The 23,986-nt window shown below is 38.0% G+C and overlaps 1 protein-coding gene across 1 annotated transcript; it reads left to right on the forward strand.

Moving 5' to 3' along the window:
- The first annotated feature begins 62 nt into the window (after positions 1-62).
- LOC110977370 (pyruvate dehydrogenase (acetyl-transferring) kinase isozyme 2, mitochondrial-like) lies at positions 63-23,709 on the forward strand. The gene is made up of 12 exons (XM_022231420.2): positions 63-579; positions 7,968-8,109; positions 8,436-8,504; positions 9,297-9,360; positions 9,625-9,745; positions 15,210-15,296; positions 15,627-15,704; positions 16,563-16,639; positions 17,018-17,119; positions 17,838-17,951; positions 19,482-19,595; positions 21,399-23,709. Exons 1-12 carry the CDS (start codon positions 465-467, stop codon positions 21,531-21,533), a joined length of 1,218 nt encoding a protein of 405 aa, XP_022087112.1. The 5' UTR covers positions 63-464; the 3' UTR covers positions 21,534-23,709.
- Positions 23,710-23,986: the final 277 nt, after the last annotated feature.

Consider the following 23,986-nt stretch of genomic DNA (forward strand, 5'->3'; position numbering starts at 1 on the left):
ACAATGTCAACGCTCAAAGTTCACAATGAATATGCAAAGCCAATATCAAAGGTTATCAAAAAATTTCCATGTCGACAGCGCTTCATGCATCATGGGCTAGTGATTTTCCATTCGGACTAGCTTGACTTTTTTATGATCATTTCACAGATCATTCCGGTTGATTGAGAGTCGTTCACACGCTTAATACTTATGTCTTGTTTTTGCGAGTTTAGATCTAATTCTGATTAGTATAATTCACAACTAAAAGAGGAAAAAACAGTAAGCTTCGCCTGTGACCATCAGTCATCAGCTCAAGAGTAACCGACAGCGCTTCTCCCGCCAAGCTGCAGCTGCCGGCCGGCTTACTCTTTGCTCGTACACAGGGGTGGTAATGTACGAACCCCGGTCAACAATCATATTACTGAGTAACACCGTTGGATTCTTCTGCTGTGATTTCCTTTCATTGAGGACAGCAAGTTATCAGCATGGTTCGCTTGACGATTCTGCTTTTAAGCTCGATCAAGAGTCTTCCATCAAGAATGGACCATTTTTCGAAGTTTTCACCGTCACCCCTCTCAATAAAGCAATTCTTGGATTTCGGTGAGTTCACATTTTTGTCTTAGGCCAAATAGGCCTATTAATTATTATTATGCTTGAGACAGGTGTTGTATTTAATTTGTTTTAATTGATATTGATTAACAGTAATCATGGCACTGTTTTTATTTTCTGTTTGCAAGAAAAAATTGTTTTTATAGGCTAGGCCCACCGGTACGTGTCACTGACATCTACATGTACATGTAGGCCTAGGCCCTAATGGTTGGTAAGCTTAACATTATAGGCAGTCATGGCAGTATATTTTAGGCCTACTTTTTCTCCATCATGTCCACAGTGATAGACAGGTGGTTTCCAGTATTCAGTGAAATTGCCAGATATTGTCAGGGTGACTTAGAGTTTTCTATACATGTACATGTAAAGTCAGAGTAGAGTTTTGTTTTTTAATATGTGTATCATGTAATCAAATTGTTCAAATGTAGTATGGCATAAGCCTTACATGTATTGTGGCAAAAAATTCGGTTTATAAATGCTACTGCAATGTATACCGTTGAAAAGTCTTGAAAAAAAGCTTTCCAGTATCACAAAGACGACCCTCCTCTGACAAAAAATAAGAAAGTTACAATGATGTAGGCCTATTAGTATTACTAAAAAGAGACACGAGCTAGGGCTATTATTTTGAATTGTACAGGCAGTAAGAATACACAGAATGGATTGTAACCGAAACAGAAATTCCTTTTAGGTTTTGAAAAGCATAATAGAAATAGTCAAAAATAAATTTTGAAAGAAAAGATTAGAAAAAAAGTGTATGTAAAATCTTTACAAAAATAAATAGACCAGTTGTGGCTTAATGGGTGCATTCCACCAAGTGGTTGTATTTCTGCACACAAGCTCATTAATATTTTGTGATCCCAAGGGGTTTTTACAATAAGACATACCATAATCAGGAGGGAAATCCTGAATTTGTCACTGATAGTTTCCAGTTCGGGGTGTTTCTTTCACAAAAAGGCCCAAATTGCAGGCCTACACTGTGTATTTTGGATAGAAGCGGGCGGCTACATTCAGAGCTGAGTGCACAGTTTTACTGCTATTTTGGAGGTATCTTCAGAGAAAGAGGAATAAAAAGTAATTTGTGGCTAACCCCCATAAATTGAAACGAACAGTGATCTTCTGGCTGTAATCTTGAATTTCCAGTGAAAAAGCGGAGGCCAACTTCCTCACAAGAGTCAACAGGTGGTGCTATTTTAGTCTGATTTTGCACTGTTTTCTATGGGCGGGTATTTGGTGTAGTGCAACCTTATACTTTGCTGATCGGTAAAACTCTGTCAAATTTCACAGATCAACTGAAAAATAATCAATCATAGAAAACAGAAAGTCTGTAGTCATCTTTGATAAAATTATTACAGGTTTTGATGACCATTTTGATGCAATACTTGACCTGGTTCAGAAGAGTGAATTTCAAATGGTTTTTCATATATATTTTCTGGACAAAATAAAATGATAGACCTGTAACCACACTGTACTAGTACATCATCAAACCTTGTGTATTTCGTGTAAATTTACATGTACTAGAAAACGTCATAGAAAAGGGGCTGCTACATGTACTTAATTACGTTTTTCAGACATGGGGAAATACCAACACGGCCACGCTGGAGCACTAAAATTGGACCAACGAAAAAATGAAAAATAAGGCCGAGTACAAAATTGATAGTGCTGTTCAACAAAGTTTGCCTCATACTTATTAAATGGTAAGCAAATAATCAGTGTCAGAAACAGTGTACATGTACATGTAGGTGAAGGCCTATTATCATGAGAGAGTGATGATGCCAAACCCTGTTTTAATTTAAAAGTACAGTATATTTCTGAAGGCTCACGTGAGGATCTGTGATTTATTTCAAATAGGGCCTCTTATTTTTTTATTTACATGTATGTATTTATTTCTTTTTATGTTTTTTACGTACATGTACATGTACACATGTACCTTTCTTTATTTCCAAATAAAAATCATTCAAAAACTCTTTTTTTTTTTAAACTAAATTTTAAAATGTACATGTAACACACATAGGTAAAAAGTTAGCAAAGGAATTTTTGGACCAAAAAATTTACAGAAATGAACTACATGTAAGCTGTATAGTAATAGGGAAACTTGTGAGGAAAAATATTTCGTTTGGATCAGAAAATATTAATGTCTTCATGACTTTCAATAGGTTTTGTGCACAACCCACAAGGATGCATGACTCTGAACACTTATCCCCCTCCTCTACCATTTTGTTTAGAAGTCTCTGATTGTGCTGAATATTTTTTTGTTTTTTAACATCACTGCATGAGTTTATTTAAAGTATAGGTCAGGGATCTGCCGCTGCCGGTCGGCGCCGGTCGGGCTCGACCGGCACGCAGAATTGCCGACCGCCACAATCTGCCAAATCAACTTTTCCGACCGGCACGTATTCCCGATAAGAACCCAAATAAAATAGCATCTTGGTCGAGGGATCAATCGTGAAGATATGAAGATCGTGAAGAAACCGTAAAATTTCGTCGTAAATTTCACTTTGCACTGTCATGCATATCGTCTGCGCACCAACGTACGTGCATATGCAACGTATCTGGACCAAATATTAACATGAACCAATAGGAGGCTTTGTTACGCGCAATGCACGTGTACATAGTGCGTAACGAATCTTTCCATTGGTTGGAAGGCCACACATAGGCTTGCATATGCAACGCTCTCAGTGCGCGAAGATCGGAAAACCCCCTCTCCGTGATGTACAGCGTTGTTTGTCCAGTTCCGCATTTTACCCAGTTCCACAACTTGAAAAGAAAATTTGGCTTAACTTTCAGAAAGACAAAATTGCAAATGACCCCATTCACACTTCGTTTAAACACTTAAAAATCTGGCAGAAAAACAATTTTACATGTACTTGCAAAACTGACAATCGACCATGACTGTTTTTCGCCGCGCCGACCACAGATAGCAACATTTGGTGCATGTATTTTCTGCTCAGTGTTGCATAAAACGATCACTGCGATCGTTTTTTAAACCAACGATCGCACCGCATTCATTAAATGTTGTTTATCCCATGGTGAAAATATTAACTCCGCAATTTTTTTATTCAAAAGTAACAGCATGATTGTGCCTTTTCCGTAAACGAGTTCCGTATGGCAAGATACACGCACTCAGTATGCACGTGACACATGGCCAGATGTGTCAGAAAAGCAAATGGCCAATCTACATTATGTTCATGTAGACTTTAAAATGACTGTTCAGAAAATCCCTGCACACATTTATGAATGTCATTATCCCATATGCATACTGTACAAACTTTTGTACAAAGAAAATAAGGAAAATATTACGCCAAGATTTTGCATGTTTCGCCTTATTTTCAACACAAAAAAAATGAAAAATTATTTGAATAGCAATGAAAAATTATGGGGATCATAGAGATAGAAATTAATTCAATATTTAAGGGATTTACAGAATAAAATCAATATTTATTTCTACTCTTTTTTTTCTAATTCAATTGCCCGTCTAAAATTATCACCTCATCCTAGTTGACCAAAATTACAAAGTTGACCAAAATTACAAATTTTCAATATTTTTTATTAAATTTCAGACATGAGATCCCTAATTCTAGGCTGTGTATACACAGCTGAAAACACCCAGAAAGTGCTGTTTCCAGCCATCTGGGGGCTTTTAGATTCCAAAAATTTTCTGGTACGCTCCGCGCCAACCGATGGTGCCGCTCCGCTTAGATAGTCCTGCCAGCACTAAAACCATCCTGGGCAGAACCCTGATAGGTGGTAGCAGAAAATATAAACAGAAGTTGTTGTTTTCCATGCTACAGCCTTATTCCCTTCACAGAACTGTTTTTGAGAAGTATTAAGATTTTAAGGGTAAGGACACTGTAATAAGGGTCATTCAATTAAAAATATAGGGTGCATTCGAGCGAGCTACTCGTGTCAACACAAGTATACATGTACATGTGCTCTTGGCTGGAGTACAACCTAAGGGTCAGCAAGAGTACACTCTCGCTAATCGTGCTCTTGTTTACAGGAGTAACTGCGCAAACGTACCCATAGTGTGTACACGTAGGGATCTGTTGCCAAAGTTACACACATACATGTAAATGTACCGTTATTTAATTAAACATTTGAATGGAACTAATTGGACCCTAGACCAGTGCAAACCCTGCACTCATGCCCATGCAAACTACTACAACTCATCAAGTACTGGTAACTTCATGTCCACAAAAAATTACAAAGCCACAGGTGTCGGTTAAGTCATTCTGGAGTACATGTATACTGTTTAATTAACATGTCACACTTTTGTGACACTCTTAGCATAAAAATTGCATACTACCTGTACATGCCACACATCTTTTAAACTAAAAGGGACAGAAATCACTGTTCTCGATCAGAACATTAAAAAAAACCAAGTCATGAAATGACTCATACTTTTGCTGTGTCATTTAGTGTACATGTTCATTGTTTATCAAAGTAAATGGTACTCATTTTTGCCAGGCTGTCTTTATTGTTTGATTTCAGGGCTGAAGTGTCAGTTCCAGCTACATGTAAGAACCCATCAGGACCAGTGTGATTTGGGTTGAATATCCACAGTCTTTTTTGACTCTACCAGTCGTCTGGTGTTCCGGATGTGAAAGATTAAGGACTGTTAGGGTTCGTGACTAACTGAAAATACTGGGCGTTTTATGAGTGATGGTTAAGTTTACGCATCTGCAAATCTTGAGGAGTTCAGATGTGTGATTTTTATGTGGAAAAATGACCCTGAACATGCTGAAGGTTCACATTCGGACAATTCTTTTGCTTTCATGAACACATCTGAAAGTAATTTCACCAAAGAAAAACTTATTTTTTCAACCAGTGAATATGACTCCATGTCTTTAGTTGCCCCACTTCATGTGATGAAGTTATTCATCACATTTGAGGCATGAGTGTTACATGTGTTTTTTGTGTGTCCTCTGAAAGAGAATTGTCAAACTGAGAATTGTTAACTAATATCATTATTGATACAGTGCCCATTCAGTTTCAATAAAATAAGATTAGCTCTTGGAGTTGCTACTCAAAGGCATTTTCAAAAATACGACAAGTATGTCCAGAATTTTTGTTAAGAAAAGACCATGTACATGTGCATCTGCTGAGCTTGTGTGATTACAGATCAAGATAATTAAACATGATGACAAATTGTCTGATAATCAACAAAAGCCCTTTGACAACAACTGGAAGGATATATCAGCTGCTACATTTGAATACAATGGGCACTTTGACCCACATTCAGAGACTGCCAATGCAATACCATCAGAATGTGTCTCAATCTAAATTGTCATTCATCTGCAATTTTAATCCTACCTATTACATATAGGTCATATTCCATGTTTTAAAAGTGTCTGTACCTGTACCCGCTAGCAATGTGTGAACAAAGTTTGCAATATCATCCAAAGAGGACTGTTGAAATTCGTCTGCAAAAGCAAGGTTCAACAATCGATTTTCACAAGTTGAAATTTGAAGCACTTCCTGAACAGTGCACTTTAAATTGCCATAGATTATGATGTCTTGTACCCTAACAGTGCAGTAGGATTACTTGCTGTTACCCACTTACGGTACACGTACGTGTAAATGTAGCATGTGACGTCTTTTAAAAAAAAGAAGTCAACTGACCTGACCCAGAAAAATCATGCAGAATGTACATCTTGGTGTGTTTAAGTAATTGTTTTTTTAATGTAATAAAAAACCAAAAACTTTGGGTGCCTACCCAGTGCTTAATTTTTGTGTAACATCTACCAGAGTACATATTTTGGCAAGTTTCAGGCTTCCATTGACATTGTATTATGTTAATTATTACAAACGTGCACATACAAGAAAATCATCCTGCCTGTTTTTTTTTGGAGGGGGGGTGGAGGGAAAATTTATAGGCCTAAGGATTTGTAAACCCACTTTATATGTAAAAACAAACACAAATATCTTTTGCAAATGAGTGAGATTGCTTTGGAAAAAAAGCAGAAATTAAAAATTCAGAACCCCTGAATGCTGTATACTGGTACTTGATTTCAAGCTGAAAACACAGTTTTCGTGCAATGAATGTGCCATTGGTCCTTATCAGACTGGATCCATGGGATTTTGTTTCAATTTCAGAAAGGCTATTCAGGGAGGTTACAATAAAAATTACTTATGGCAAGGGTGGACATGAAGGTATTTTCAAAGTAAAATTGTACTACCAGTGCATTCTTATTTACTGTCATACTTCATCTTTTTATGAAAACAAAGACATGTACGCTAATGTGTGCTGGACCAATTTTGTAAGGGACAGACAGGTATGTACATGTACTGCAATGTTCACAACTTCACACACTTCCCTGCACAGCACCAAAGATACAGTACTGTACATGTACAGTACATGCACACTTGTACATGTACAACACACCCCCGTCTTCCACCAATCAGAAATAGGAATTTGGGGACGACGCCCACTTAGGCAATGCCAGATGAATTCATATGCAAATCAAGTAATTGTTGACCTGCATTGGGTACTGCTTACTGCAGGTACATGTATGGTATGGGACATATGGAGTCGGATTTGTGTTTTCATGGCTCTGTCTTTGCTTTTGCAGACCAGTAAATAAACTGCTGTAGACAGTGGTAACACGGATACCCTTTTAACGGTACCTGTAAAAAGGAAAAATACTCAGAACTTTTAAACATTTATTGAAAACACACTATGCATTAAAGATTGATTCCATTCTTTTTCGTTAATGATGATTGATCGTGATGATAATTCGATGACTTCTGGGTGAAATTTTCGTGCTGCATATACAGGCAGATGATCTGCCACAAGAATAGCCGATGTGCCAGGTACTTTGTTGAAACTGATCCGTCTACTTGATTGCAAAAAAACACCAATAACAGTCAAGTTGAGAGTTGGGACCCTTTGGTGGTACATGAGATAATTAAATTTAATATATATGTTATGGCAAAAATGTAATAAAAAGAGATGCATATTAATCATTATCACTGATGAAATGTTATGCTAAGAATTGACATCAGCAAAAATCTGTAGAACACTGTTCACAAGCCGCAGTAATATGGTTTAAAATATGGTTTATGGTTTAAACTAAGAATCAAAGAACACCAGACTTAGAGATATACACAAAAACACATTCAAATATTTAAATGATGCTTCTGTTTTTAAAAAACTGAAGTAACTTTATCATTTTTATGATGGCTCAAAAAAATTAGGAGTACAGGTTGAAATCCATTGGTAAATGGTTCAATCACGATTATTTGAAAAAAGCTCCAGCCTCAGTAGGTAGGACTGATTTCCTACATGTACAAGGCCATTTGTCCCAATCAGGATATGTTTGTTGGAGGTGCTTTCAACATACACTGTACATGTAAGAGAGAATTTGTTTCTCATCCTTATCCAGGTTTGAAAGATGCTGACGAACACAAATCCTTCACCTTTCTCCGTCAGGAGCTTCCAGTCCGCATCTGCAACATCATGAAGGAGATCAACCTCCTGCCTGAAAAGCTGCTGCAGATGCCTTCCTGCAAAACTGTGCAGGGATGGTGAGTATAAATTTCTTTTCTGACTCCGCAGTTTTTCCAGAGGGGTTTTGTACATGCTGTTAGTTACCAAGTTTAACTCAGTTTTGTTTGGCCTACCAAGATATTTTAATTTGATTTTGAGCTTTCTTCCAATTTAGGTATCTTTACAGACTGATACTGTGTAATTTGAAATGGGGAAACTGCATGTAATCTGTATTGGGTAAAATGTGTCAAGTTTATTTTCAGTCATATTAACAAGAGTTTGGAGCAGTTTGGAAATCGGATGGTCAAGTGAACTCGTGTGTCACTTGCATTCATTTTTTTGTGTCTGATTGTGCCATTGCCAGGTACACACAATCACTGCAAGATCTCCTGCAGTTTGTTGATAGTGACGATGACCCAGGAACAATGTATAGGTAAGATTGCAGAGTGTACGTTTATTGTTAACCTCAAATTACAAAGGTTTTATAACCCCAACAGAAACATTGAATATGCTGTCAGTGGCTGTGTGAAAAATGGCCGTTGCTCTTTTCAAATATCATTTGAATTGGCTTTTGCAAGCCCAAAGCCACCCAGGATAAATACTCCCAGGAAAGAACATGTTGAAGCCACAAAAAGGGTGATTGCAAATTCTGACAAACATTGTAGGAAAGCAGATCTGAGATAAAGATACCAGGTACAGGTAGGATAAAGATCTTAAAAGTTTACCATGATATTCCGGTTTTCCTCCATTATCTTTTCCTTGAAACGGCATTAGTTATGGCTTATAACCATTACTTTTTGTGTGCAAAGCAGCTTGCTTTGTGTAACCAAATTGCATGGTAAACAGCAGAATTTGGTCATCCTAAATATACTTTGATGAGTGATTTTTGACTTGAAACTCCCTTGTTGTGTTTGGAAGTAGCCTGTGACCTTCACTTGTTAGCTGTCCATTGACACAAAAGTCAGATACTATTTGCCAAAGGAATAAAACTATTGAGGATTAAAAACAATTTTTGTCATATTTTTGTCCGGATTGTGTTTTATTTTTTGAAAGTAACCTTGGACCTTTCAGAATGAGCTGATAAATACCTGTAGATACCTGTAAGTGCCAAAATGTTAATCCAGATTTGTGAAGTTTGTACAATTTGATCCCAGTAATGTTGAAAAGGGTTTGCAACACCAGTGTTTCCCACCGAAAGTAATAAGTATTTTTAATTAATTGATAGGTTTACAGATAAGCTGATAACAATAAGGAACAGACACGCAAATGTTGTGGAGACAATGGCACAGGTATGTCAATTCTTATATAGAGAGAATATGATGATTATGTGAGATTATGAAATTCATGTTGCTTCTTTAAACCCACTTCAGATGAAAGTTAAAAGTATTTCATTCTTCAGTGCATCAGACAAAGACTTTACATTTAACGTAGGATTTTCTCCAGCCTCCCCCCCCGTGACATTTATTTCCCTGAGTCAGAACTTGGAGATGATCTCAATTAGGCCCACTAATTGATTACATAATGAAGCATCCTATTTATTTCCATGGTAACAGGGAGTGATGGAGATGAGACAGAGCTATGAGGTCGAGAATTATGAGGAAGGCAACATCCAGTATTTCTTGGATCGGTTCTACCTGTCTCGCATCAGTATACGAATGCTCATCAACCAGCACAGTAAGTTCTCCCTCAGGACCATCTTTTCTTTTCTTAGTTTTTGCTTCTGTGGAAGTTATCCATTATCTCCAGTTACTCTTTTGGGTTACCTTTTAAAATTTCTAGATTTGACCCTCCCCTGCCCTCGATTCCCAACCCCATCACCCGGATTATGTTTTCATTGGGTCTCTAAGTTTTCTGTTAAGCCAAATATCAGAAAAAAAGTCAGTCACTTCTAAATACATGTACAGTCAACTCTCATTAATATGGGGACCTCTAGACTTAGTGAATTATCTCATATTATCCAGAACTTCATATTAAGAGAAATGTATTTTCCTACTTGTATGCAACGTTTGTCAATCATACTACTGTTCAAGGGTAATGAATGTGTTTTCAAAACAGTTTCAAACATACATGTATTCTTTGTGAAAGTGTAATATACCGGTACATGGAGAATTTAAGCAAAGAGTTGTAATAAAACCTGTTAATTGAGAAGAACGAAGTGGAAAATCAACAAAATGCAAACAATTGGGCAAGCAGACTCATCACCAATCATTGTCGAAGCAAAGTACATGTAACCTGCATGGCATGGTTAGACATCAAGAGAACACACATGTACATGTAAGTACATTTACATTTTAGTTTGTTACCACTAAAGAGATGAACTTTTTATACATGTACCAAATTAAGGGAACTAATGAATTTTTTGGGTGGATAATAGAGGGCATGGGTCAGGGCTGGGCAATGTGTTTTTGCAGGAAATTAAGGTTTCTTTCTTTAACTTCTGGGATGTACATGTAAAACTTGTAAATTTGATTTCCAAAAGGGCATTTGCAAGTAAAACAACAGACTTTAAATACAAACGAATGGGCAGGGGCATTTTTCTACCCTATTTTTGATGTTTTGGTGGGGAGTTTTTGAAGAGTTTGTTCTGGTTGCGCCCTCTCAGGGTTGGCTGATTTACATGTAAATCACCGTGATTTAATTATCAATGATTTAAATCAAATGATTCTTTTTTCATTTAAATCAACATGTTTAATTTGGGGGAAAGGTAAAAAATGTTTCAATTTTACTGATTGGATGTTTTTGCAGGTTTTGCACAGTTTAAACAACAAATCCCCCCTGTGAGCCTTTCAGTTCCAAGTATTAAAGAAGTAGGAATGCACATACATGTATGTTATACACAATCTGTGTTGGCAAGATTTTTTTGTTCAATTCAATCCACTTGATTTGATTCAAATCAGCTTTTTTAATTCAGTAAGTGAATTTGATGCAACGAATCTATAATCATGATTGATTTTACTCTATTTGATTTGCCCATCTCAGAGTTTGACATGGTAAAGTATATGTTTTCAGTGTACATTTACCTTTTATATACTGGTACACATGTACAGTGTAGCAGTATATTTTTATTGAGATTAGAAATGTTAGTCATGCAATGTAACTAAAACCACTAAATACCCCTTAATACCTTGTAGGTGCCCATAATAAAGTGATTTTTAATCAAGTTTGAGTCAGTGCTCTGTGGAGCTGGATCACAAACAAAACAAAAGTGCTTTTTGCACATACATGTAGAGCAAGGTAAAATACCAGCATTTTGTACGTTCATGTACGAGTACATATACATGTAAAATAAATTTGTACATGTGGTTGATACCATGTTTCTCGATCATTAGTCATTTGATGCATGTATAAGTACGCTGGTAACAAATTCTTGTGAACTGTAGTTTTGTCAAAACTTGGAGTTTGGTTTAAAACCTGGGACGCACTTTATCCTTGGTATGTTTCAACTTGTCTCTGAAGGAAGTGCAGGTTCGTGTACTGGTACTGTAGGTGTTACACTGAATGCATTTCACCAAGGCTAAGACATTGTGGTTTGTGAATTTAATCAAATAATTGATTTAATTGTCTTAATACAAATACAAAGTTTGTAACAAAACAAATTTCATGCAGCTAATTTGCTTGCTTTTGATTGACGATTGAGCCAACTTGTGTCAAATTTTTATAAAAATAAAAAAAATCTGATTTAAATTTTTAAAACTGTGATTAAACTAAAAAAATCAATCACCCTGGCTGCCGCCCCCGGTGGCCTTGAAATCACAAATGCCCACTGTCCGTCATGTTGCATGCGAGCACCTACAAAGAAAAACCTTTTGATCACTCGGGAATCCAAAATTACCCAAAACCGCAGTCATGGAGTAGCAAGCATTATCATCGCATTTAGTACAATGGCACCTTTCTTGAATGGGTTCTGTGATTGGAGAGATAACACTTTATACACCTGCACTTGACCGGACCAGAAAAACACTTGTCTTAACCGAAATCTCACATTATTACCCAAGCGTGTATTAAAGATTTTTTTCTCATAGGAATGTACACACTTTGGTTAGGACTGGAGAAATATTCTCGTCTTGACCCCTTCATGCCGGGACGTGTTAAAACACGCTGTAAAAATTGAGATCCTCAGCCCGCTTTTCAGCTATTATTCTCAGCCCACGCTCGAGTAAACACGGTGAAAGAAGGCAGACCCTAGCTCTTGTGCATATGGTAATTGTCTTTGTGTGTAGCCCAGAAATGAAAAGACCGAATTTGCATCATAATCACAATAGTCCCCACTTTGAAAAGAGGCAACGGGAATGTGGAAGCTTGAGTAGAGCCACATGCCACCAAACAATCAGCCTTTTCACCGTGTAATTCAAAGCGTGCAGAGCACGCTGGGCCACAAACCGAGAATATGCAGTTTGGCAGGTGGCCTTCGTGGCCAAGCGAGGCTGGAATTCGTGGAGTTGGCTTTTGGAAAGAAATTCCCGCTGAGAAGGGGTTAACTGGAAGCTCGTCTAATCCAAGTTCATATTAATGAGAGTCAACTGTATGTCAAAATTTGAATGGTTGTTGTCCTGTAGCCCCCTTCTCAGTGCAACCATGCCTTGGTTCTAGAACCTTGCTTTGATTTTTTAAGAACCAAGTCAGCTCTTAGACCACTGTATGTGTGTGGTCACTGTATCCCTGTTTTGTGAGTGTTTTGTTTTCATGAACATTTCCTGTGATAAAGTTTTAGCCAACATACATGTGCATGGCAGGGGTGATACATAGCCAAAGATCAGCTGATCAGATGTGTTTTGTGCTGTTTTAAATACAGTAGTGCTGATCAAGCATTCCTTATACATGTACAAGTAGGTAGATGTAACCTGCCAAAGAGTGGCATGACTCCACTTGGCTCATTGGCAAATCTGTGATAAGCAGCCATGTAAACATACTTTATGAGTCCGTCATGTTTGCAATTACATTAGCCAAATGGCTGCAGGAATGTCCCTGAACTGACAGACATAGACTGGGGTACGTGTTTCCTTGGGGCATCCAAAATGAGGCCATGTTTTTGACCAGCATGGAAAATTCATGACGTTACTAGAACACAACCATTTTCCTTTCAAAAACACATTTGGAACATATCAAGAAAATTTATATAACTGATGCATTCCTGTGCATGGAAAAATTGTAAAAGTTAAACTACATACTGTACACGTACATGTATATGACTGCCCCAGTGTGCCCCAGTGGGGTCAGATGTCTGTAGCTTGTGTGGATGCAGAAGTTTGTGTGATATATTGAATTGTCTGGGAATTGTAATAACTCTTTAAGTGTTGTGCCCTCCTTACAGTATCCTTGACCTGCTCATAACACAGTCGATTTTCTTCCTTTTATAGTGACCCCTCCCACTGGGAAATTAGATGGTTCATACAAAGGCTAACTTACATGTAGCCAAGCTGTCCCCAGGTGTGTGTGAATTAACATTGTCTGGATTGCCTAAAATTTGGATTGCCTAAAATTCACCCCATCCCCCTCAGGATTTTCAAGAGCATCAGGTTCAGAAGCAGAACATGTATTTTTATCATTTCATTGTTTGAACAGAATGCTACACTGTACATGTACATGTATAAACATCCAAAAATAATTCAGGCCTAATATCTTCAACATCTGGAAGATAAAAGGACATGTGCACACGTGTATTATGCATCATCATGAGGGTAATCCAGTGTGTCATATTTCCTTTGCTGGACAGCTGAAGATGCATATTTGAACATAATGCAATTGCAGCTGTGTGCATTTTAGACATAAAGTAAAAATTTAAAACTAGATAGAACTTCCACATGTCTGTGCATGTTCGCCCTATATAAAAAAAATCATAATTGAACCAAAACTGCAAAATAAGATATTCTCTCAGTATGTCAACCGTCAGAATTGTATGAGAAAAAGGAATTTTAAAAAAAGAAAAGAATAGAAATACATGTACACATGAGGTTAAATCGTAATAGTCTTAGTTCATATTAAAACTGTGTTTGATGCAGAAACTTCAATTTACTGCATGTTTGAATCTGGCCAGAGTATTCGACAGAGCCTTCTTTTCATTGCCACAGCCATGTACCTGCATATTTAACAAGATACACGTATTGTATCAAAGGGTACCTATACATGTACATGTACATGTACCGGTACTTGCCACAACAGGAAATCACAAAGTACACTGTAGTACCAGTATTGTTCTTGTACAATGGGAAATCATGGTACCATAAAACGGGAAAATAAATGTATACTTTATTTATATGTACAATGTAGTTCTGAATGATAAGCTTTTATTAAGTTATTTTTGAAATTTACATGTAAAGTAGTCCTTATACAGTACGTGTACACGTGTATGGAAGGGGAAGAGTAGTGATGGTAAGAGTTCCACATAAATGTATGGACATCACTAATTTCCCTTACAGTAGTTAACTAGCCATCAAAAGTGATAACATGTTCTTAAAAGTCACATTTAGCAGTGAAATATTAAAACATTTCACTAGAAAACACCTAAAATTTTTCAGTCCAGTCCCATAAGTTTATGTACAGGGTGTCAAGTGATGACGGTATATGGAACTCTTTCTGCGTCATCAGCGTTTTTGTCTGGGATTGTAATAATTTGTTTATCCTTTCCTAGGCACTGTTGACATACTGCCTGTCTACTTCCAGCAAAATTCTTTAAACTAGAAAATGTTCCTTGGGACTGTCTGAGTTTATATTTTTCCTTGCAGCCAATGCTGTGGATGAAAATGTAAAGATATTAACACTACTGTTGGAGATTTGTGTAACAAATGGGAGTTTGTAAGTTTTGTTCAAGAAAAAACTGCCTGCTTTATATTTTTTGCCTGTCCCTGAGACAGGTGGACAGGGGGCTTGATGAGACAGTGGTGAACATATTATAAACTTGTGTATATTGCAAACAAGTGATTAATTGCTCAAACTGTCAATGGGTGTTACAGTGTAGTTAATTTATAACTTGTGGGTTGATTCATATGTAGATTCCATGCGCAGGTATTAACTAATCAACTGACTGTGAGATCAGCTAGTCAGCAGTTCATTCAGAAAAAGATGTGCTGGGTGAGCTTTCATTTATACGTGTGTCTCTTTAGAAACACAGTAAACACTGTTCTTTTTTGCCTCATTTTAGCACTGATATTTGGCTGTGCACCCAAGAGCCACCCAACACACATAGGCAGCATCAATCCAGACTGTGATGTTGTGGGTGTTATCAAAGGTACTGTCACTGATATGTTTTTTCCTGATAGCTGCATGTTTTATTCCATTTGAGGATTTATGGTCAATTTAACAGCCACATGATGTATATTTTGTTTTCTGGTGATAAGGTGAATGACTACTTCTTTCTTCTTTTTTTTTGGAGAGTTGAAACGATTATTTTACATTCCAACAAGTACATGTCTTGTCAAAATGTACTAGGCCAGAAAAGCCTGGCTGAAAACATGGGGAGTGTTTTTTTCTTTTGTCAGATTTGATTAGAAATAAAATGTTTGGCCTAGTAGCGAATCTAGACAAACTTTCATGTATTTTTTGTTTCACCTTTATGTAGATGCATACGATGGAGCAAAGTATCTTTGTGATCAGTACTACCTTGGATCACCAGATGTTGAGATTGAATGGATCAATGGTAGGAGCCTAATGTAAACCAAGAAAAAACGAGGCATAAAACGGACTCACTACTTTACAGCTTTGCCAGCATTGCTGTTTAGTACTTAAAATAAATAAAATTTAGTACTTGCTTCTGCCAGTGCATAACTACAGTACTTTAAGCTTTTGCGGTTGTATGTCAGGTGGGACTGCTTTACAAAATGTATCTGTTTTCTCCCTACAGCATCATCATCAGTGCATATCTGCTTTTCTTTTCTGTTTGGTTTTTAAGAGACATTCAAATTTGTCCTGAAAATGCTAGTTCCTTCTCCGAGAAGCAATCTTTACCAGCGCCAGTATTTAAGGAAAACCATTAGGCATTTTCAGATGAAATTTTGACCTTCAAAATGCATCTTTTGAGTAGACAAAATCCAGTGACTGTAAGGATTTGGGAAATCAGTAGTAACAATTTAATGTCAAAAAAGTATTCAATCCAGCCTTTTGCCTTTGCAAATCCAAGAACAGCTTTGTGTTTCCCTTTCAACATCAACAAAGAAAGAATTTCACTTTCCTAAAATAAGCATTCGTGGGCAAAATGTTCTAAGGACACCTTCTTTTTCTTTTAATTCTACATAAAACATGCAGTCTGAAGCATTTTCAGGGTCTATTCTCCTTGCTTTTCTTTACCAAAAAATTTAAAAATTAGTTTAGGATCTGTTAAAGGGTATAGATACTTGCGCAGTTTGCAAATATGGGTTTCATGTTAATCTAGATTTTAATAATATTTGATATTTGGGAGACAAAATTTGTTTGTGAGTAGTGAAGAGCATTTTCCATGAAGTATGGATCACCATTATCGGTTCCATTATTTTAATTTTTGTTCTCTCTTTTGTTTCAGCTCGGGATAAAACAAATGACATCAAAATGGTGTATGTACCTTCTCATCTGTACCACATTTTGTTCGAACTCTTCAAGGTATGTTTTTAATGTACCGGGATACAAAATACACTAAATTCTCGGCTGTGAGTAATTTCGGTTTTGGTTGAGTGATTTTTTGCTGTATCCGGTGCGACATATGGAAATACTAATTATTAAAAAAAAACATAAATTGTACCACAGATGGAAAGTTGGCATTAAACCTACAGTAAGGCAGTATAAAGTAATTGGACTTTCCTTGTTAAGTACATATAATCTGTAGACCAGCTAGTAAAATGCATTTGAAATGTTGTAGTGACATCCATACTTAGATTTTCAGTTATCAGAATAGAGTTTGCTACAGGAATATTCCCCATACATGGTACATGTATTGTAAAATAACTTGATGTATTTGATGTTTCTGTTCTTCCCTGGCAGAATGCCATGCGTGCAGTCATGGAGTATCATGGAAATGACGCAGTCGACTACCCCAAAATCAAAGTGTTAGTTACCAAGGGGAAGGAGGATGTCACAATCAAGGTACATGTATGACGTGGAACTTACACGTGTCACACAAAACACCAGTAACACTCACGCTGTTTTCCCGATGGTTATCAATGTTTGGAGGTGTTTTAGCACTCATGAATATTTTACATTTGTGAATAGGCATGCAGACTGTTTTGAATGGAACAGTAGAGGACTTTATATGCTCTTACAAAGTGTTTTAATTCCCTTTCGCAGTCAAATATGGACAGAGCAAAATTTACCTGTCAGTTTTGACATGAAACTGGACACTGGTTTTACTTCAAAACAGAAATGGCTGTTATCTCAATCCAGTTATGACCTCCACACTGATACACATAAATAGCAGGTTGTAGTGTTCAAGGCTTGGCAAAAATGTCACATCTTCAGAGAGACATTGCTAACAAACATACTGGCTCGCTTTACTATTTTTGTGCCATATGTTGGCCTTTGATTATACATAATTGGCACGTCCATTCCACAAGTCTTTTATTGTATAAGACACCTTTGCAGTCCCTTGATTTCCTTCTCATTGATGTCAGTGCAGCAGCTTTCCAATTTGGTCAAACTGCCCTAGAATATACATGTACTTGTGGCATATTATTCAGAGTTTTTCAGCGTATTTTTTTACTTTTTAAGATACATGAAATTCACATTGGCATGTAATGGTTCAGCATTTTCTGCAAATGAATTCACAGAATTGCCTCTGACTTTCTGCGCATCTTTTTCTTGACAGCTGAGTGATCAAGGTGGCGGCATTCCCAAGTCGCAAATTGAGAAGATCTTCAACTACATGTACTCAACAGCCCCTCATCCCCCCAAGCCAGGCACCACCACCATCCCCCCACTGGTAAGGAAACACAGACACTCCCATCCCACGTCTCAAACAGCCCCATTGTTTCCTTTTGGATACAAGACACCGCATGCGCCAGATTGCCGCAAGGACAGATCCTACACATCTGCTGCTGCTTTGGAGAGAGAAATACAGTCAGAGCCTTTGTGCACAGAATATAGCAGTGGTTACTCTACTTGTGGATTGACACAATCCAAAGTTGAAAATGTTGTAAGTGGAAGCTGCATTTTGGTGTTGAGATTAGTGGTTGAGCATGGGTTGGCCGCGTCTGACTGGGTCCCCGAATGCAAGGAAGTGGTTTAAACTTTTGTGTCTGAATTTGGTAAAAGTCTCGCCCGCCAACTTGCCGTCATAAGACTTGCATGGTAGTATGTTGTTGTCAAGTCCATTGTAAATACGGTCACGAATAAACCAATGCGAGGAAGGTTTGCAGTGGCACAGTGTGAAATCTTTGCTGTGAGTAAAGTTCTCAAGAGAACCGTTGGACTCGCTCGCGCACTCACAAAAGAGACCTAATCACAGTGCTACGTCCACCATAAAAATTTTCAACATGTGAGTCCATCGATTCTCTTCAGAATTTTACTCACAAAAGAGATTTTACGTGGTACTACTCCTGCCCTCTGCCACATCGCTACGTCCTTGCAAACCATCCAAAACATACTTCAAAGTAAATCGCCAGTGAATTCACAAGTTAGGTCACAAGTAAACCAGGGTAGGATAAAGCAATCATCATAAAGGAATTTGCTTTTATACTAGGTTGCATGTATGCCCTCACACCAGTGTATTTACTCACACTGCATTCTCAGTGTGATCTGGGTTGTAGAAAAAAGTACAATCTTGGGTAGGATTTGAACCCATGACTACCTGTTTGCAACTACTTGCAGTACCCACTGTGGTAAACTAGCTGGTGGAGTGGTTGAGACATCTGCACTAGTAAGCAGGAAGTCTTGGGTTCGAATTCCGCTGAGCAAGCTTGTAGTTCTTTTCATAATTCTCAGACTACCTTGATACTGAAGTGTGTTAGTGTAAGAGCAAAATCTAATGTGACAGTTACATCTGTGAGGCAAAGCCAAATTTGTATCGTTGAATTTGTTGTTCATTTGAAGTGCATGTTGCTTGACGAGGAACTGGATGACTTAGAGTTTGACGCGTGAAAACGTGAGCTGGATTTGGCCACACAGACTGGTTTGAAAAGCTGAAACAAATGAAGTGGTTGTCATTTGGGAGTCTGTGTTTGAAAGGATGCAGAGTTTGGCTTGGAAAATTTTCATTTCATTCAAATTACTTGGAAGTGTTGAGGAAATGGCTTTGCTGCTAATCCCTAGATTAGCAGGAGTGTTATTTATTCAAGTGTCAGCTTGCTCCTTGAACTCTCATGGAAGAGTATTCAGTTTTTGACTTAACGGATACAAAAAAGGAGTTTCAAGTTACTGGGTTTATGCGGTAAAATTGCCGTAAAGTCTTGCAGAAGTATTTATTGCAGAATTTCTTCTTTTTTGTGTGTGTGTGTGCATGAACCTTTAATAGGCAGGATACGGTTATGGTCTGCCCATCTCCAGACTTTACGCCAAATATTTCCACGGGGACTTGACACTGACTTCCATGGATGGCCATGGCACGGACGCTGTAGTCTACCTAAAGGTGAGAATCGCTCGACAGTCAACAGCACGACACATCAAATGTCACGTGGCCTGGTTAACTTAGTCTCACTGAGAAAAACTTTGCTGTGTGCAACATACTCATTATTGGAAAGGTTTTATTTAGGTTTTACCGCATTAAAAATAGGTCGCGTCTGAATTACTTGGCTGCGTTAGTGGCTACAGAAATGGTTGCAGCCATTTCACATAGAGTCATGGGTGATTTCAAGCCACAGCTCAGTAGTGTCAGACACAGCCACAATCTATTTCATGTACACTGTTGCAACTTAAGAAATCACTGTACAAAGTCTTGTGCAGTGGGGAATTTACTTGTTTGTGTGATGGGGAAAAACATAAAACACCAGGAATTAGTCAAAAAGTGAAGAAAAATTGCACATAAATAGATTGCTCTTCAGCAGACATTAATAGCCCCTTTTTGTGATTGGTGCACAGAGTGCCCAGTGCACTATAGATTCTTGTCCATGTACTTGAACTTTTTTGTAAATGCTCTCTGTTGTATACCATTTGCCATTGGAGGACAATTGTGTCCTTATTTTGTTTTCTGTCCTCAGTGCACAGATTAATTTGAGGACCATACTTAGAAGCTATTACTGGAGTGAAGCTATACCCATGTGTGGGTCTTACATGCTCGTTGAATGCCTGTTTTAGCAGTATACATGTAGGTCTCTTTCCACGGCACCACATCTTACAGAGTACTATATGCATCAACATTTTGAACGTGAAATTTAGGTGACATGCATTGGCTGCACTGTACTTCAAAGATATTTGGATTAACACGCATGTGTGTATGGAGCATTTACACACTGCAGGCACACCATCTCCCACACTGTAGTTGTGGGGACATACACAACATTTCACCTATTTTGTGGGGACAGAACACGTTGTGGGGACTCAGAAATGTCCCCACAACTCGGTTCAAATTTCCCTAACAAAAGAACTTATCCCCTGAGCGCAGTAAATGCCTACCCACACACACCTCATGACATTGAAAACACAGTTGTAATTTCATAGGATGCAAAAATTGTATCCTGTGAAAGAGGTCTGTAGTACAAGTGGCTCATGTTAACCACTTGCTGCCGGGTGGTTTGAAAAATGCAGTGCACATAATCGTATCACTTTTCAAGATTTTCAGTTTTCAAAATTCTTCAAAAATTTCAATTAATGGACGTTTACACCCAAACAAACAACTGTCTGGTGGCCACTCTAGTCTGACAGACAAAATCTATTGACGCCCGAGTATACATCTTGAAAATATTTCAGCCAGGCCTGCAGCCTTGTAAAAAGAGCCCAGATTTTTTGGTGCTACGTAACTTTCTTTTGTTCAGGAAGCTGGCACATTGCGCTGCTGACCTCTTTTCAATAGGGACCAGATTAGCGTTCAGCGGTGTTGTGTGGCTCATCACTGCAGTGGTGGTACGCTTTTGTCCCTGGTGGTAATCCGCTCACACTAAATGCCCCAAACCGTGGTATACTGTTTCAAAACAAGGCTGGATTATCTCCACTATTGAGAGTTAAAAAATGTCTGTAATGCCCAGCAACCTGGTGTTTTGTTCCGAGTTCGGTCTTTTGTTACAAGGCCCAGTTCCCGTTGCCTGATTTCGGAGACCCCGGCCATGCATTTAAACACACAGTGCCCGAAACCAGAGTCCCCGGCGGCAAGTGGTTAAGAACATGTACGACCTACATGTGAGTGTTAGAGTCTCCTCAGAGTGTTTTATACCATAAATGTGCACAGCGATGTCAGCACCATATCTAACCAGTGTGTTCCTCATTCTGACTGCCTCAGGTGCTGTCAAGCGAGGCCAATGAGCTCCTACCAATCTACAACCGAGCAACGACCCGCATATACCAGGCCACCACGCCTGTCAGTGACTGGAGCTCCCCAGCAGGATACATACGACCATTCAGTACACGGCACTAGAACCCCCTCACCCCAAAAAATACGAAAACTTACTAGACCTAATCAATACCCAAACAGATCGTGCAATATGGGATTTTCAAGTATGAGTTTACCAGTATGTGATTAATGGGGTGTGTTTGTGCTCATTGCCATTTGGATGCCATGGTTTCATTCAAAATTCAAGTGAAGCATGAAGGTCTTCAGGTGGGGAAGGCATTTATAGAGGAAAGGCAGCCCAACTTTTACGGCCTAGTTTTTAAGAAATTTGTTGTGGACACCCTTTTTAATCAGTACCCAACTTTGACAAATTTTGTGCAACCTCCAGACTGAATATTTTGGGTACGTGTGTGCTGAAACATATGAAGTTACTTCGGCAAGGGTGTGGTGAATTTGTTTAAGTATTCCCACTCATCAGTCTTAGTAATTCCAAAGATACTTGAAAGTTGTGATCATCATCAGTCCATTCACTTGTTTGGTCATAGCCAGTTCACAAATATGACAGGATCAACAGTGCCAAAGGATCAAAAGGAGTGCCATTTTCACCGTTCATTTGATTGGCTCAGGACTTGATGATGTCAAAGGTAGTTGACTTTAGGTGACTTGTGACATTTGACTGACTCAGTTACCACTTTGCCGTATAACATTTGCAGTATTACACACTGTACTAACCACAAACGTAGGTGATGTACAGACAGCTCTTCACATAACAGCCCTCATTCCAAAGAAAAACATCGGTAGCCAATTTTGAGAAACTCCTGCTTACGAAGGACTGATTATGTTCTGAAATTGATAAGACAGTCTCCTGTAAAGACTAACTGCAAAGACACCAAAGAAATATGTACTTAGTGAAGCACAAGTTTTCAAATGTGGCATAGCTGTAAAGGAATAACCATTGTGCTCGCTTCAGCAACCGTGCTCATTAATATTGAATGGAACCAACATAACCAAAAAAGAATTTTGTACCGTCATTTACATTAAATGATGAAGCAGAAGAAATATTGTGTTAAAAAAGCAGGTCACTTGTAGAGCCAGTCCCTGTGTAATTTTGCTTACATTTAAACAGTGAACACTGTGTATGAGCATATGCACAGCAGATTTGGCCAGCAAAATGGCAACTGGCAGCATAAATGTGCTCTTTTTCCCTGCTTTTATTACTCCATGCTTGATTGAAAGCAAAAATCTGACTGGATTGAATAGCCAAAGCCATGCCAGTATAGTAGGTGCTACCTCTGAAATTGTTGCATACGTTTATTCTGAAATAAACATTCGGTTGATTTGTAGTTAACATGAAATTGTTTAAACTAAAATGCACTCTGATGGTGAATTCCATTCATGTTATGTTACGAAAACTTGTAAATATACATATATATATTTTATGTAGTTTAAGTTGTCTTAGTTTTACTACTACTGGTATAATTGCAATGTGTCGAGTTTATTGAGTGCTCCAAACATTTTGTGCTTATAATGCAGGACAAACATCAAGTGTACATGAACAAAAAGCACTCTTAATTTGTCAATGCTGTGGCCAGTTCAAACTAAATTCATGTTTTGTTTTTACTTCATTTTGGGGGAAGGGATGAGATGTACTGTTGATCTGAGGTGAACTGGGTTAAATGAGTTAAATCTGTTTATGGTTTTACTTGTTCCTGAGTAAGTTCTTTTTTAATTTCCACAGCTTTCCATATGAAAAGAATGTACCTGTTGCATACGTCACGCCAATCCACATTCACAACTTTATAAGACTAAGATCTTAATGAACTAAACACTTTTTTAAAAAAGCTTCAACATTCGACAGTGCTGTACAGTGAGTCATTGACCGGATTCACAAGATTCATAAAATGGGGTTTTGTAATATACATCTTGTACCTTTTTTATGTTGAGATGACAGGTTGTGTACAGTGAACAAAAACGAGCAGTACTGGGACCAGAAGTCCATCATATTCAAGAGCAAAAAAGCAGGTAGTAGATATTGTTTCTACTCGTAAAAGTATAACCAACCAAGCCACTTCCACTGGTCAATCTTACTTCTTATCTTTTTGTCAGGTATTACCTTAAGTCGAATGTTTTATTATCTAGGATGAATAACAAAGCTAATTTTAGGAAAAGTCCCTCACAGTGTTCCTCCTTAATCTCGTAATTTACTTTCATTCATTTGTGACATTCGTAAAATAAAATGCAAAAAAAGCATTGCATGAAATTCAGTTGTCTGTGGAATTCATTACTCGTCGCGGAAGAACTTCGAATCTAAACTTGGTGGTCCAACCTAACGAGTCACAAGTCAACTTTTTGACTGAAAAGCCAGTGCCACAGGGAGTGCATCTTGAAGGGCATACTGCTCCGTGTGAATCGGTCGGAACCCTCGACATTTTTCACCCATTCCCAATTTTCATTCGGATGCCCAAATCTGTCACGTATCAAAATAAAGAAATCAGTGTACTCTAAACAGAAATGGCCTTAAAGTCATTTTGTGAGAC

The sequence above is a fragment of the Acanthaster planci genome, linkage group LG08 (assembly GCF_054643075.1).
Source record: "Acanthaster planci isolate LZ-2023a linkage group LG08, COTS_SCS, whole genome shotgun sequence".
Classification (NCBI taxonomy): domain Eukaryota; kingdom Metazoa; phylum Echinodermata; class Asteroidea; order Valvatida; family Acanthasteridae; genus Acanthaster; species Acanthaster planci.